General features: G+C 25.2%; 1 protein-coding gene across 1 annotated transcript in view; it reads left to right on the forward strand.

The window, feature by feature from the left end:
- LOC127281166 (neurexin-1) overlaps positions 1 to 16,878 on the forward strand; it is a 358,116-nt gene that overhangs the window by 4,028 nt on the left and 337,210 nt on the right. Inside the window, exon 2 of the mRNA XM_051304733.1 lies at positions 16,315 to 16,365. Coding sequence (XP_051160690.1) covers positions 16,315 to 16,365 — 51 coding nt within the window. The remainder of the gene's footprint in view (positions 1 to 16,314; positions 16,366 to 16,878) is intronic.

The raw sequence follows: 16,878 nt of genomic DNA on the forward strand, positions 1-16,878 counted from the left end.
AAGAGTTTCCGATGGGATTCCGACGGAGTTCCGGCGGAATTCCGATTAAATTCCGATGGGATTCCGATAGAGTTCCGGCGGAATTCCGATTAATTTTTTCTCTAAAATTTTTAGAGTCCTAATTCCGTCGGAATCCCATCGGAAATTCTTTGGAACTCCAATGGAATTCCGACGGAATTACATTGGAAGTACCGGCGGAATTCTGATAGAACCTCCAGGAGGCACTTTCCGGGGAATCTTTCCAAGTTGGGAAATATAATTTTTATTTAAACTAAATAAAAATTTTTTTTCCAAACAAATATTTTTCAACAAAACAAATTTTCTCTACTTTAAGGGAGATAGGAGAAATATATTTTAATACCAAAAAAATTAATTAGTTCATTATAATGACATTATGAATTTATTAAAATGACAAAATTGATTAATTATTATTGAATAAACAATGAATGAATTTTTCAATTAAATGAATTATTTATGAAGTAAGTTGTCATACGATTAAATAATTGATTAATTATATTCATTATTTATATGTATAATTAATTATTAATAAAATTACTATAAGTGAATTAATTTCTTTTAATATCGATTAAATTTAATTAAATTAATTTTTTTTTAAATTTAAACACGATTTTTTTGGAAAATAGTAATAGAATATAAAAAAAAATTAAATTGTACATTTTTATAATTCTAAAATATGAAAAAAAGTATCCTTGAAGTATACACATTTCTAGTATTTTAAAGAAAGTCAATACTATTTCAAAAAAAAAAGCTTTTACATTTTAATTACTGTGAAATTATTCCAGTTTTCTTTCGATATCATCTAACTGCAAGGTTTTTAGAAATTCAACCTCAACCTCGATTCTTTCTCATTTTAATTTTCAAACTCATTTGAAAATCTCCATTTTCCTTTCTTCATTAATTATACCATCTTCTAATTTTCTTACACATATTTTGCATATTCAACCGAGGTTTATAATTTTCTTTAATAACATCGTTTTCTTATCTTTGTAACAGAAAGCAAAAAAAAAATGAAATGAAATTAAGAAAAGCATAACAATTTTTACTAAATTATTATAAATCAGTATTTTTTTATGTAAAAAAAAAATTATTTTCCTAATTTTTTAACTTTAAAAAATAATAAAATGTATTTTTTTTTTTATATTAGTTCGAAGAAACAATACAGAAGCCCCAACTGTATAATTTCACAGAAATAAAAAAAAAAAGCTTTTGACTTATCATTAGAAAAAAAAAAAAAAATTGAGAAGCATAAAACGGAAAATTTTGTAACCACACAGTCTATTATTGTCCTCGATAGTTCATCGTATGAACGAAAAATGATAGCCGGGAAATGCGTTTTGAGGTTAATGGATAGTCGACCACTGGTGAAAATCGATTGGAAAGTAAATACGCACTAACCCTCGTAAATGCGGACTTTTTTTTTCCCCCCTATATATATATGCGGTGTGTAGAAAATTTTTGATGAACGGCACTTTGCCATCCAACCCTCGTGTCTTATTTACCAACATTTTGAAAAAAAAATCTCTATTTCATATTTATTTAAAATTAAAACTTTTTTTTTTTTTTTTTTTAGCTAATAGTTCGGTAATTAGAATCAATTTTTGGTCAAAGAAATATTAATTTTGTTATTTTATTTATTTTAACAATATTCAAAATTTAGCGCCATTATCTATAGTTATGCGTGTTAGATTGGCAGCATTGTCAATTACATTCTAATTTAAAAATTCAAAAAAAAAAATTCTAACTAATTCCGTAGGGTAAAATCTAAAAATTGGAATCAATTTTCTTTTACTGTGTATACAAGGGGGGGGAGGGGGGTTGGAAAAAAAAATTGTTGACGTTGTGATATTAATAGAAAAGTTATATGTCGGGATGCGTTATTGTTACAGGAGCAATAATATCTCGTTAAAAGCAGCGAAGCGTTCTTTTCTATTGTTACTTTTCACGGACTACAGATTTGTTTCGAACAAGAAATTTGCCTTCTGATATTATTTATTCAAACAAAAAGTGTTTTTTTTTTTTACATTTTTTCTTTTTAATAAACAGAAAAAATTATTTTTCTACCATTTTCTCATTATCAAAAAAATATAATTTCGATATTTGAGTATTTTTTAAAATTGTGATATTCGATTTTATAATTTATTTAATAATTCAATTTTGTGTTTATTTTCAGATTTGAATATTTTTTAGAACATAAAAAGGATTTTTAGAAACTGAAAAGACAATTTTTGATAATGTAATATATATATATATATATTAGCGAATAACTCCCAAAATAAGTTATAATTGCGCATAAATTTAATTTTTGTAAAATTTAAAATATTTTACAAAAATGTGTTATTTAGTTATTAAGTTAAAATTAATATTATTAACATTTCGAACAGAATTTATTTTATGCCACGGTTGACATTATTTGAAATCATGAAAAAAGAAATTTATAAAAAATGTAAAATGAGAAATTAAAAATTTATTTATGAATTATGTTACGGTAGTATATAAAGATAAAAATAAATATTTCTTTTTCATATTTTTGAAGATTGTCTGATAAAATTGTCTTTTAAGAACTGCAGAAAATTTTTTTGGATTTAACATACATCCATAATTATTTGAACTAAATTTATTTAGTTTCCCTTTTATATTTTCCCCGTTTTTTAATCTTAAAAAAAATTCGATTAAATTCCCTTTTCTTTGTTATGAAAATTGAATTAAATATAATTTTTCTAATTCTATATAAATTGAATCTTTTTCTTCAAAAATCTAATTTTTCTCTTTAAAATTTAAATAATAAAATAAAATTCCTTTACAACTTTTTTTTACATTAAACAAAAGAATGCAAATAATTAAATAACAGGAACAATAATATAAACATTTTAACATTTCTTTGGCACATGTTTACGAGAAAAGATATATATATATCACCTAACAAAGTGGCAATTTCAAAAAAAAAAAAATTTTATATTTTAAAATGCTAGAATCGTAAAGTGAAGGGATTTTATTTTATACTTTTTTTTTCTTATTTTTTGCATTATACGCACGTAAATATACAGAAAAAAAATATATAACAAAGTGAAAAACTTTTACAACACTGTAAAAACAAAAAATAGAACTTGATTTTCATGTTGCATCCTAACTTTTTCCCTGACTTTGGCATTTGCTTTGACCAGTGAAAAGTTTTACACACTCGAATTACAACATTTACGACACCTTAAAGTTTACACTGCTATAGTGAGAAAATACATATATATAGCTTGGCAAACATAAAGTTTAAGGAATCCGTGTTGAGAAAATGAAAACAATGTAAACTCACTTGGCAATTTCTTAGCAAAATTACTATTTTCCTATATGTTAGTTAAAAATTTGTGAATTTTGTCTGATAAATTAAAAATAACTAAATATTTTCTCATAACTATTTAAACCCTAATAACACAAGATATCATTGGAATATTTTGATAATATCCCGCAGATATCCTAGGGATGTCCTATGGATATCAAAAGAATCTCTTAAGGATATCCAAAAAATCGGCGGTTTGGATATCCTTTGGATATCCCATGGATATCTGAGGATATCCACAGGATATCTTCTGGATATCTCTATAGACTTTCATAAATGTCCTCCAGATATCCCATAGATATCGTCAGGATATCCCACAGATATCATCAGGATATCCCATAGATATCGTCAGGATATCCCACAGATATCATCAGGATATCCCATAGATATCGTCAGGATATCCCACAGATATCATCAGGATATCCTGCGACATAATATCCAATAGATATTTTGTGGATGTCTTAGGGATATCCTGTGGATATCCTATGGATGTCCTGTTGATGTCCCACAGACCGGCGGTTTGGATATCCTAGGGATATCCTATGGATATCCCAAGATATCCTGGGGACCATTCTAGGATATCGACCATTGATATGGATATCCTATGGATATCCTAGGGATAATCCTTTTGTTATGAGGGAAACAATTTCTATTTTTATTGAAACAATAATTTTAAAAAATGTTTGTAATTTATTAAAAAAAAAGAATTAACAAAAAATATTTTTTTTAAGATAAAAAAAAAATACGAAAGTAATTTAGGGATTTAACGATAAAAATAATCGACCAGAGATTCGAAGCTTGTTTCCACGATCCTCCTAAAAGTGTCCCATTAAAATTTTGTAATGGACAAAAGTATATATGTAAAATTTCTTAACGAGTCCTAAGAGCCTCGTATATTGCGTTAAAATTTCTCGTATATTTTCTTATCTTAAACGATATTCTTTTCCTCTCAAGTACACAATATAAACTAAATTTATATTCTTAATAAAGATATAAAGTTCATTGGAAAATATTGATATTGTTGAGAAAAGAAAAAAAAACAACTGAAATGTTAAATATTATTTTATACTTAAAATTGTTTTGAATTAATGTGAAAAGTTTTTAACTTACTTTTTATTTTTAATTGCACATTATTATAGATAATTGAATATCAATGAATAAATTCTCATTCAAAGTTTAATAAGTTTACAATTTAAAAAAAAAAAGTTTGAAAAACTTGTTATTTTTAAAATTTATTAATCGATTCGTTTTTTTTATTTATCTTTGACAATTTTATATAGCTAAATAATTGATAATCAATATTGTCTTTATTTTTTTACATAGACAAATATATATATATATATATATATATATATATATATATATATGAATAATTTAATGAAAACTGAATTAAACTCACACTAAATAAATAATCGATAGTAAACATTTCCTGATAGTTTTAAAAATAGAGAACAAAATTAAATTATCCAAGTAATGGAATCTCAATAATTTGAAAGTTAATTTTATAATGAAGAATACAAAATTGTTCTCAATTATAAAAAAAAAAGTTTTTACATTATTTATGAAATTAAAATGTAAATTATTTTAATTTAAAATTTGTTTTCTAGAATTATTATTTAGCAGAAATTTTTTACATTTTAAATACATACCAAACATTTTTTTATGTTTGCTTATTATTAGCAAATTTATTATAAAATTTTTTAAAACTCATTTTATCATATATTTTGAAAAATAAGAAAATTATTTAAAATTTGTTCCTCTAATTAATTATATTTGAAAGTAATTTCGCAATATGAAAAGTTTACTATTGTAGAAACACTTTTCAAAATCTCGTCTTTACTCGATGTAGGTGTATATATATATATAAAGTTTTGCCAAGTTGAGAAGAAAAACAGTAATTTTCCTCGAACAATTACCAAAGTTGTATTTTACTGAAAGGCTTCTTAACTCCTTAACACAATGTGAGTAAAGTTTTAGCTCTTTGGCTTTTGGGAATAGTCTCATCAACCCCTCCCTCTCCCCACCCTTAATTTTTGACAATTTAAAAGTAGAAAAAAAAAATTAAAAGATAATCTCAGTATTTTTAATTTAATTTCAAAAAAAAAAAATTTCTAGTTAAAAAATATTTTTTTAAAAGAATTATTTGAATTCCCAAATATTTATGGTATTTTTCTCGGTGGAATTACTTACAATGAAATATTATTATATTTCATCATTAGTGTTTGGTAAATATGTCTTTTAAGAACTGCAAAAACAACTTTTTTTTTGGATTTAACACACACACTTCCGGAATTAGGTTACCAGGATAGAAATCATTCTGAAAATAAAAACAAAATTAAATTATAAATTACAATAAGAGTAACAAATTATATATTAATATATTTTTTAAAATTACAGAAACGCAACAATCTTATTATCGCACCCTTGAATAGGTTCCTTAAAAAAAAGTCATTACCGCAGTCATTCGTCAGCATGACTTTGAAATTAGTTTAACCTAGTTTCTATTATTACCTTTGTGATTTCTCTGTGAGTAAAGACGACGAGAAATGTAAAGTAATCGATAACTGAAGTTTAACGCGCAGTATTTTTACTTCCTTTACAAAAATACATCTATATATACACTTCCTTTTTTCGTTCTTTTTCTCTTATTCTGTAATTTTTCGTTTTTCCTTCTCTCTCTCTCTCTCTCTCTCTCTCTCTCTCTCTCTCTCTCTCTCTCTCTCTCTCTCTCTCTCTCTCTCTCTCTCTCTCTCTCTCTCGCGAGAATTCTAGTAATGGCGAAGGCCAAAGAGGGAAAGTGCTTTATTCAAGCGAATTGCCGACCACCCTTTCGTGTCTAGACTGGTGAGGCAGCTTCAAGTTACATAAGGTAGCGAGCAAATGTAGTGTGTATGGAAGAAAGAGGGAATGAGGCTTGACGCCATGAAGAAGGCATAGAATGAAGTGAGACGACGTCGACGACGATCGTTTTCAAGTGCAGTGTACACATCGCGTGCCGCATTAATGCGTAAACTCGTGTGCGATAAAGTATGTTTTTGCTTTCATCACTTTTTTTTTCTAGACTATTGTCCCTGCTCATTTTTTTTTCATTCATTCATTCATTTTTCTACAATGTAGAATTTTTTTTGTAGTAAAGACTCGTGTGTATTACAAAAAAAAAGCTGAATTGATGAATTGCCCTCTTGTCATATTCACGCATTATTCCCTCGATAATGTTCTTTTCCTTCTTATCTTTAGAGTAGAAAAAAGGACAAGTCGTGCGCATCATAGAAAAAGGGATACTTTTATATTAGTGTATTAGTAGTGGAATACATTGTCAGTTAGGGAAAATGAAGTAGTATTTTTTTTTACTTTATCTTAACTTATCCTATCACATTGTTGAGTAAAATATTTATTATTGGTATTTTTTCTAATTTATCTTATCCTATCAAATTGGTAAGTAATAAAAATATTTATTATTGGTATTTTTCCTAATTCAGTTTATCATATTGGTAAGTGAGTAAAATATTTTATTATTGGTATTTTTCCTAATTTATTTTATCCTATCATATTGGTAAGTGAGTAAAATATTTTATTATTGGTATTTTTCCTAATTCAGTTTATCATATTGGTAAGTGAGTAAAAAATTTTATTATTGGTATTTTTCCTAATTTATTTTATCTTATTCTATCATATTGATAAGTGAGTAAAATATTTTATTATTGGTATTTTTCCTAATTTATTTTATCCTATCATATTGGTAAGTGAGTAAAATATTTTATTATTGGTATTTTTCCTAATTCAGTTTATCATATTGGTAAGTGAGTAAAAAATTTTATTATTGGTATTTTTCCTAATTTATCTTATCGTATCCTATTATATTGTTGAGTAAAATATTTATTATTGGTATTTTTCCTCAACTATCTTATCCTATCATATTGGTAAGTGAGTAAAATATTCATTATTGGTATTTCTTTTTTATCAAATATATATTTATTTATCACAAAAAAACAATTTGTTGAATTATAAAAATATTATTAAAATAAGTTGAAATAAATATTTTTTAATTTCAATAAACATGTCAAGTTTCGAAAAAAATTCATAGTATTTCCATTTAAATAAAAAAAAATTGATTACAATTTAAAAGAAGAAAGTAAAAATTATTAATTACTAAAAATACCAATAATAAAATACTTTACTCAGTTACTAATATGATAGGATAAGATAAAATAAATTAGAAAAAATACCAATAATAAATACTTTACTCATTTACCAATACGATATAATGAATTGGGAAAAATACAAATAATAAAATATTTTACTCATTTAACAATATGATAGGATACGATAAAATAAATTAGGAAAAATACCAATAATAAATATTTTACTCACTTATCAATATGATAGGATACGATAAAATAAATTAGGAAAAATACCAATAATAAATATTTTACTCACTTATCAATATGATAGGATACGATAAAATAAATTAGGAAAAATACCAATAATAAATATTTTACTCACTTATCAATATGATAGGATACGATAAAATAAATTAGGAAAAATACCAATAATAAATATTTTACTCACTTATCAATATGATAGGATACGATAAAATAAATTAGGAAAAATACCAATAATAAATACTTTACTCACTTACCAATATGATAGAATGAATTAAGAAAAATACCAATAATAGTATATTTTACTCACTTACTAATATAATAAGATAAGATAAATTAGGAAAAATATCAATAATAATATATTTTAAATACTTGCCAAATCACTGCCATTTCTGTATGTCGTGTAAAGGTTTCGTTGAAAAGTAAATTTTAAAACATTAAAAAATTACGTGAATATGAATTAATTTTTTATTCACAATGAATTTGTTAAGGTAACTTAAGTATATAATTCTACGAAATTTAATTGCATTTCTTATCTTTTTCATTTAAAATTTGATATTGATTTTAGTATACTGAAAATGCAATTTTTTCATTAAGATAATTTTTTATAACATTAAGTTTTTTTTTCATTTGTTAATTAAATTAAAAATATTTAAATATTTGTAACATTGCAATGTAAAACGTAATGTATTAATTTAATACCGACTTTAGGTACTAAATTGTCATTTGGTTCTATTTTGATATCTAAAATCGATACTATTTTAATAATTTCTTTTCACCTATACTGTTGATGCTATTAATTTTTTTTGTTTTAAAAACTCTTTGAATGATAAAAAAATTTGTTTTATTATTTGAAAATTAAGTTTAAAATTAATTTTAATTAATATTCTATTACTAAAAGTCTATTTCAGAAATAAATCTTCAATATTTCGTATCAAAAGATACATTGATAATTGATAATTCAATAATCTGAAAATAATTTTCAAATTCTGACAGATGTGATGTTGGAAAATTTTTTATTTATAATTCTTGAAAGTTCGACGATTTATTTTTATTCAAAATTAAATTTTTAAAAACGAATATGTCTGCAATTATATTGAATTTGATATTTTGTATTTTTGGAAATTAATACAGTTTTTCTTGTAACTTTTATTTAAAAAAAAAAAGTAAGGATTTAAAATTGAAAAATGATAATTATGTTTTTAAATTTGAATTTAATTTTAGTTTAGTGAGATATAGGTCGGTTTTTGTAAAGGCTTGAACGTTAATAGGGGGGTGATTTAGTTGCGGCAATCTTCACGCCAGTACGGTTCGCAATACGTGGTTAGTGCATCTAACTGTTGTACACAAGCGCTATTTCTCTCTCTCTCTCTCTCTCTCTCTCTCTCTCTCTCTCTCTCTCTCCCTCTCCCCCTTTTCTCTTTGAAATTGCGAGGCTTATACTTTCTGAGTACGAGGTTCTTCATCTCAATTATTTCTTTTAAAGCGGGACTCCACTAGTCTGCGAAAAGATATTTATTCAAATGAATTTCAACATTGCAAAAAAACGCTCAATATTTTATCCTACTTGCGATTCTTCTACTCTTCCTCAAACACGAAATTTGCATATTTCAAATAGCATTTTATATTCTTCATTTATAAATCTTTCAAGATAGAAAATCCTGAGTCAACAGTAGTGGATTTTTTTGAAAAAGAATAATTGTTTTACTCATTTCAAATATAATTTCGCGCTTTTTATGAACAAACAAAAAATTGCATTTAAGAAACAATTATGAAGAGAATAATGTTCACTTTCATAATTTATTGATATTTTTGACAATTTAGATCATTTGGTAACTTCGAATATGTTATATGCCTATCCATTTCCTTAATTTATCGATATTTTAGACAGTTCAGGTTATTCCACATTTAGTAATTTATTGATAATTTAGATTATTTGAAGAATGTTATCGAAAGGTATTTTCATTATAATACTTGTACATTCTGTTTATAGTTATTTTGAGAATTTTAGGTTATTGATAAATAAAGGTGATAATTGTAAATTATTATAATTGCTCATAGAATTTTGTAAATTTGTCTTTCTCAATTATATTTTTGTTTTAAAGGAAATTGTCTCTAAAAAGCTAAATTAATTTCTATTTTCTTTTTTTTTTTATAAAAAGAGAAGCCCGGCAATTTTTCTCGAGTAACATTAATAAAGTTAATAATTGTCAAAGCGGTTGGGAATTTTTTTTTTCAACTCCTATATATAAAATGTGACAATGTCTAGGACAGAGACGAGAAATTAATTCACTTTTGCTGCAACTCGAGTACTCTTGTGGCCGCTTCTCTCTTCTATTTAGTCTTCATTCAAACACACGAGATCAACAATATATCGTCCCGGCTCCACGGATTTAGCTCTTAATTAAAAAAATTTACAATTAAAATAGTCTAAAATTGAAATTGTGTTTTATATTACTTTGTCGCACTCTATTCAAGTTTTTTTTTATATAGTTTATTTCAAATTAAATTATAGAAAAGAATTTATTGTAAATGGTTTTTTTTTACATTATTTTTCAAAATATGATTAAATATTGTTTTGAGATTTAAAAATTCCCGCGTAATTTGGAAAATTACTTTATCGACTTTCAAGTCGAAATGAAAGAGTGAAATTTTTACATCCAACAAAATCAGATTGATCATTTAATTAATTAATAATTTGTACTGTTATTACAATAATAGAATGGTATTTACATTTTATATTTTGGTAAGTTTTTCAATAGCATTTTTTGTTTTCTATTTCATTTAATTTCCCTTCCTAACCTCACTTTTCTGTTTAATATCACTTGTTTTATAATTTAATTTCGAGAAAATAACAAATTGATGAAATCTGTTATATTTTTTTTTTATCAATTGTTATAGAATATAATTTGTTGAGGCAATTTTTAGAGCGTTAATGTATTTAATGAAGAGAACACTATATCGAATAATTTCTTTCATTTTTATTTAATGGGTCGGCGCAAGTCTTTAGGGAGCATTGTGAAATAATTTAAAAAAAAAAAGTATCGAGTCCTGGCAGACATGCAAGGCCGGCATGGAATATCGATTTATTGAGTTAATGCAAGCGACTGCGTATACACACAGGACAAAGTTAACCGCTTAGAATATAAAGTGCTGTATGAGTGTCGACGCGGATATGGATTTTTTATATTCAGAGCGCCTACCCTTGGACAGTGAAAATTGACAGTTTTATTTATATTTTTTTTTTCAAACGCCAACGAACGTTTTTATTTACGTTTATGTTTGCGCGCGACTATCGACTGAAAAAAACACTATAACTCCGTTTCTCTCATCGAAAAAAAATTAATATAATTATTTTTTTCACTTGTAATATTTATTTAAAAGTACTTAAGAAAAAAAAAATATATTTCCCTGACTTCGATTTTTTAACAAGTTTTTTTGAAAAGTTGAAATACTTTGTCAGTGCGCGGGATGCCTATTAAAAGTTGGCAAGTAATAAAACTTGGGTGTCGTGGAAAATTTTCTGTAATTACGTTAGTAATCCGATTTCACTTTCGTTTTAATGAGATGAAAACTTGGTGATATTTAGAGAGAGAAGGGAGGGAGAGAGAGAGAGAGAGTACAACTAAATTTGAATTTAAAGGACGGAAGTTTCTCAAACTGTTATATAGAGAGAATATGCTGCCGAACTGTAACGGAAGTGGAATGCTATCCCTTTTCCCGTATGTCCTCAAAGAGATGACTAACGTGTCCCTCTCAACACTCCTCTCTCTTTCTCTCATCCCACACAATCATCATTTTGACGCATTCCCTCTGGCAAATTACAAAAGTTAAATTCTAATGAAACGATCGTTATACACAATCCCTCCCTTTGTCTCTTTTTGACGTTTTCTTTTTAGGAATCTCTCATCAGAATTAACTTTTTTTTACAGTAATATACAGAGGGTAATATTATAAATTTTTTTTGTTTATATTTAAATCATTTTCCTAAAGATTGTTATTTTAATTTAATTTTGTTTTAATTTTCAGAATTTGCTGTGATTGTGATGTTTCCTTAATTTTGGAAACATGTACTCACTCTCAATAGAGAAATTGTTTTTGCAGTTTTGAAAAGACAAATTTACCAGAAAAAAATATTCCTTAAAACCAAATTTTTATTTTGATATTTTATTATCAAATATTTAATTAATTTCCATTGATACATGATTTTTGATTTGACATAATTCTCTTCTTTTGTGGTAATTAAATTATAATTTTGGAATTCCATGACAAAAGAGCAAATTTTTTTTTTTATTTATTGAATGTTAATTTTTATTTTAAAGCAAATAATAGGCAACGCCACTGTAAGGTTAATTCAAATTAATTAAAATAATCATATCGTATTTTTATTTTTATAGAAAATTTTTCATATAATTTAAATTCATTAAATTAATTAATAATTAGAAATCATAATTATTTACAAATAAATTAATATTTAATTCTATAATTTAAAATTTTATTAAACCAGAAAGTATTGTTATATTTTAATTTAAATAAAATTAATAAATTACATTGACAATTTGGAATTAATGCTTTATGAATATTATAATTTATATTAAATTTTAGAGAAAATCTTTTATTTAATTCGAATTAATATCCATATAATATTAATTTATATATAAAATTTTAATGGTTTCTTTTATTATAAATGATTATTTTACTAAAATTATGATATATCTGTTAATTAGTGAAAATATAACATTTTGAAATTAAAAGTGGTCAAATATCCTCTCTTGATTGAAGTCTTACAAAATAATATGTGATGAGTGTTGAAAGTATATGAAACACACGCAATAAAGTGATTAATTAATTTATTTTTAAAAATTGATAATGAAATCTGATAATGGGGTCGGAGGGTGAAATGTCTAAAAAAAAAAACCTGTTGAAAATGAATAAAGTGAAATATTACGGAAACCAAACAAAAATGCATGTAAAGCGAAACTCGAAAGTTAAATAAATTTCAAGGTAGTCTCTCTTTGTCCTTTGTCCAGGCAATCAACGACTAAATTATCCACCACGTTATTATATATAACTTTTTGGCAAAGGTCAATAGTCACTTTTTGATTGGATCCTGTATGAAAATTTTGTCAATTTAGTTTAATTTCTTTTATAATAAAATTTTTCCTTTTCTAATCTGACATATCTTTCTTCTCAGACTATATATTTATAAACTAGGTATATATTCGAACTGTTTGAAAGTATATAAATGAATCTCGAGTAGATTACTGTTTTCAGTTCCTTAACGCTCGACATAATTTATTCTTCTTTCAACGTGACACCCAATGTCGTCGTATTTCCAACCTTTATGAATTATTTTCCATCATGAATTATTCAAATCTGTTTACGGCGTTCAACTATCTCCCTTGAAGAGAGAGACTCACCAAAGTCCAAAGACTCGTGTGCAAGGATAAAGAAAGTATGAAAAGAAAGAAAAGAAAAAAAAGAAGGCGCGGGGAAAAAAAAAGTTTCGCGAAATAAGGAAAGAGAGGTAGGGGAGAAATGGAAGTGAAGAACTTAAGGAGTCTAAAGATGTTGCAAGTAAGGTTTTAGAATATTTATGATCCGGAAACTCAACTACGAGTTTATGGCAGATAAGGGGAATCCCCGAGACATTTCCTATGTATGCAGGAAACATTTATAACGAGGCATGGAAATAATATAACGAGGAGCCAATCAAAAATTTCCAAGAGAAACATGATTTATTCCACTTCTTTTTTTTATATATTCAGTTTTCTCTCTACTTTTAACTGGTTGATTTGAAAAAAAAGTATTCTATAAAAGTGTTTGGAAAAATATATGTTAAAATTTTGTTTTTGTTCTTTTGACATAATTATTGATTAGAAAAAAAATCCCTATAAAAGTATTTGGAAAAATATTCAATACATTTTTTTTTTATTTATGTTTGCGAATAGAATTTTTTTTTTAGTCAGCATTTTTTGAAATATATATATCTTTTTTGCTTTAATTAATTTTAAAAGCCTTTCTTTCAATCGTATTTTATGGAAGCGTTTCGTTTTACATTTTACTTTATCCCTCTATTTTCGTTTTCTTTTTCACTTATATTGTTGCATTCTATTCTCTTTTGCAAATGTAACTCGTACTTTACATAAATTTATTTAAGCTGCATTGAAAAAATTCTTCCCTTACGAGATGCAAGAAATTATTTAAAGGATACAATTTTTTTTTCTTGATTTTATAGAGAAAATAAAATTATAATTTAATATTTTTAAAGCTAAAAAATTGTTTATTTTCTTTTTTCTTTAAATAGAAATAAGAATAAAATTATATACTATTTGGAAAATAAAAACTAGAACAGAAAATATGTTACACGTTTTAAATAGAAAAAAAAAAAAATTTTTTTCCAATTGTTTTATTTCCTGTTTTAAAGCACAACCAAGTGAAAGGAAAACAAGTATAAATTTTTATCACGTGAATATTCAACGTATAATTACCCTCTCATTTTCCCACTCGACCAATGATAAATTGTTGTTATAAATATTGTCTGTTTTTAAAATTTCAATTCGAGTATCATTTACAAATGGGATTTTATGCAAACAAAGAGCTTCCGATTTAGTTAATAATGATAAATTGTGTTTTTTTTAAATGCATCGATAATATCCCGTAAACTTCCCTTTTTTTCCAAAAAAAAAAAAAAAAAATTTCCCTATAACGTGATAAAATTAAATAAAATTTTGTTTTTGATATAAAAAAAAAATTGTATACAACATGAGTAAATTTTTAATGTTTCGATGAGAACTTTGTTAGTAAAGTTTCACACAAGTTTGAAATGCTTTCGAAATTTACAAGTTTCTGAAACCTTCAAAGTTTGACAGTTTGAAATTCCCAATAACCAAGATTCTTCTTCGAAATACAATAATAATTTGAATAATTTAAATTATACAGAATTAATTTGGTTAAACTAATTTTAAGAAAATTTAAATTTTTTAATATGTCCAAGCTATTTTGAGTATTACTCAAGTTATTAGTTTGCTAAATTATTAAGAAAATTGTATTTACCTTCTTTTTGGTTTTTTTTTTTTTTTTAGACAGACTTTTCAACTATAGATGAAAAATGTAATTTTTTTTTCTCCATTTTTAGAAATAACCGTCTCTGTAGAGAGAGAGTTTTTCTTTTGAAATTATATATAATTGAATTCTGCCGACCTGCTTCAGTTCTAGGTCAGCACGTCGATATTGCTTTAAAAGATGCAGACAGTCTTGAAATTTTGCAATAAGATTTTCTGACTTTTTTTTTTTTTTTGGTATATTTGTAATAAAAAAATAAAAATAAAATCGATTATTATTTTTTTTTTTTGTTCGATTTTGCGCAAATAAAATGTTTATAAAAGAGAAAAATACTTTTTGGTATATATTTGTTTGAGGGAAAGGGGATTTGAAAATATTCTCTTGATGAAATGAGTATTGTCGCTTCTTTATTCGAAGGTGAAACCTGAAAACGACTTAATCTAGAAGGGCAAGAAATGCCGCTATAACCTACCCCTAAAAAAAAAAAAAATGGGGACGAACCCTCTTTTTCACTGAATAACGACTCTTCTCATCTGAAACGTGATTGATTTCTTTAGGGGGTCGACGTGTCGACATTTCCCACTGAAATGAAAGAAACTCTCATTTATTCGCGTTTGTCAACTTTCAATACTTGTTTTTAAAAAAAAAATATCCAAATTTGAATATCGATTTTCTTTTTTCTCGAGGAAAAATTCTACTGAAAATTTATATTCAGTTTTTCTTCATTGGTGATAATTTTTTTTATAATTTATGAATTAAAATTCTAAAGGTGAAATTAACTTTTAAGTTGGTGAATTAAAAAAAGTTTAAAAAAAATCAATTTTCAACAAATCGAGATTTTCTGATTAAATTTGCCTAAGTGATTTTCTAAATTATACAATACGAAGGAATTGCAAACGTTAACTATTGTCGAGCAAAATCTCGTCATTTTAGAGATATTAAGGGTCTTTTTCAGTAAATACTAGTTTCACACGTTATTATCTAAAATAGGTAGGTACGTGCGACGTTGAAAACACACCTTTCACAAATCGATTTCTAAATATGTTCGTGCACGAGACAAACTTTCCTCGAAAAAGAATTTTGCAACCCGTTAATAGAAAATTAGCGTATTTGGTTTTTTTTCTGCCATCTAAAAATAGAATTCCATTTGTCAAAAATTTGAAAATTTCTATCATAAAAATTTTAATATTAAAAATTGTGTTGAAGACAAAAATATTTAATATTTTTTTTTGTTTGTTTTTTTTTTTTTTTTTAAATTAATTCGAGTAATTTAAGTTCATTTTTCATGATCCAATTTCATTTTTACACCTTAATTAACGTAATCACCTGCCATCTTTTTACTTTAAGAAACGAGCTACTTCTCAAGTTATGATCTAACTGGCAATCATGGATTAAGTTACACAACTTCTTCTATTTTTTTTTTTTATCTCTTTCATCACAATTTAAATTGCATTATTAAAATTCTGATTAAGGATAAATCAAGTAGGTAAAAAATTGACTATTTTCTCTCTTTTGCAGTGCGGAGGATTTCCCTGTGTCGAGAGTCTCAGTCAGCGCAAATCAGCAAGGGTAAGTAATTTTTTACAAAATTAAAAAAAGCAAATATAATTTCAGAAAAATATTTTCCCAATGTGTTTTATGTTTTAGAAAATTATTTAATTAAATTTCCCTCTTCGAAGCACAAATAGCACGAAAGTCATTTTGTTACTAGAGAAAATTTTGATAATTATTATTATTATTATGTGATTTTATTTAAAGAGGGTTATTAACCTTTGATGATACTACTCATTCTAATCTTGAAATAAATATTGTGACGTTGTAAAATTTACAATTTTATAAATCACAAAGGTTTATTTATTTTTAAATATATTAAATCACTTTGCTTTATTATTCTCGAAAAAGATATTTCAATATAAAAATTTACTAGACGAAATCACATTATGGATTCGAGAAATGGAAAAATCTTATTTAACGTATTAAAATCGTTAATCAAGAAGAAGTATTATTATTATTCAAGAGAACAATTTTTGTCAACAACATTTATTATCGAATTTAAATTTTGCACTTAATCAGTTTGGACCA

The sequence above is a fragment of the Leptopilina boulardi genome, unplaced genomic scaffold, assembly GCF_019393585.1.
Source record: "Leptopilina boulardi isolate dan_hultmark-lab unplaced genomic scaffold, ZJU_Lbou_2.1 LbouV2_266, whole genome shotgun sequence".
Classification (NCBI taxonomy): Eukaryota; Metazoa; Arthropoda; class Insecta; order Hymenoptera; family Figitidae; genus Leptopilina; species Leptopilina boulardi.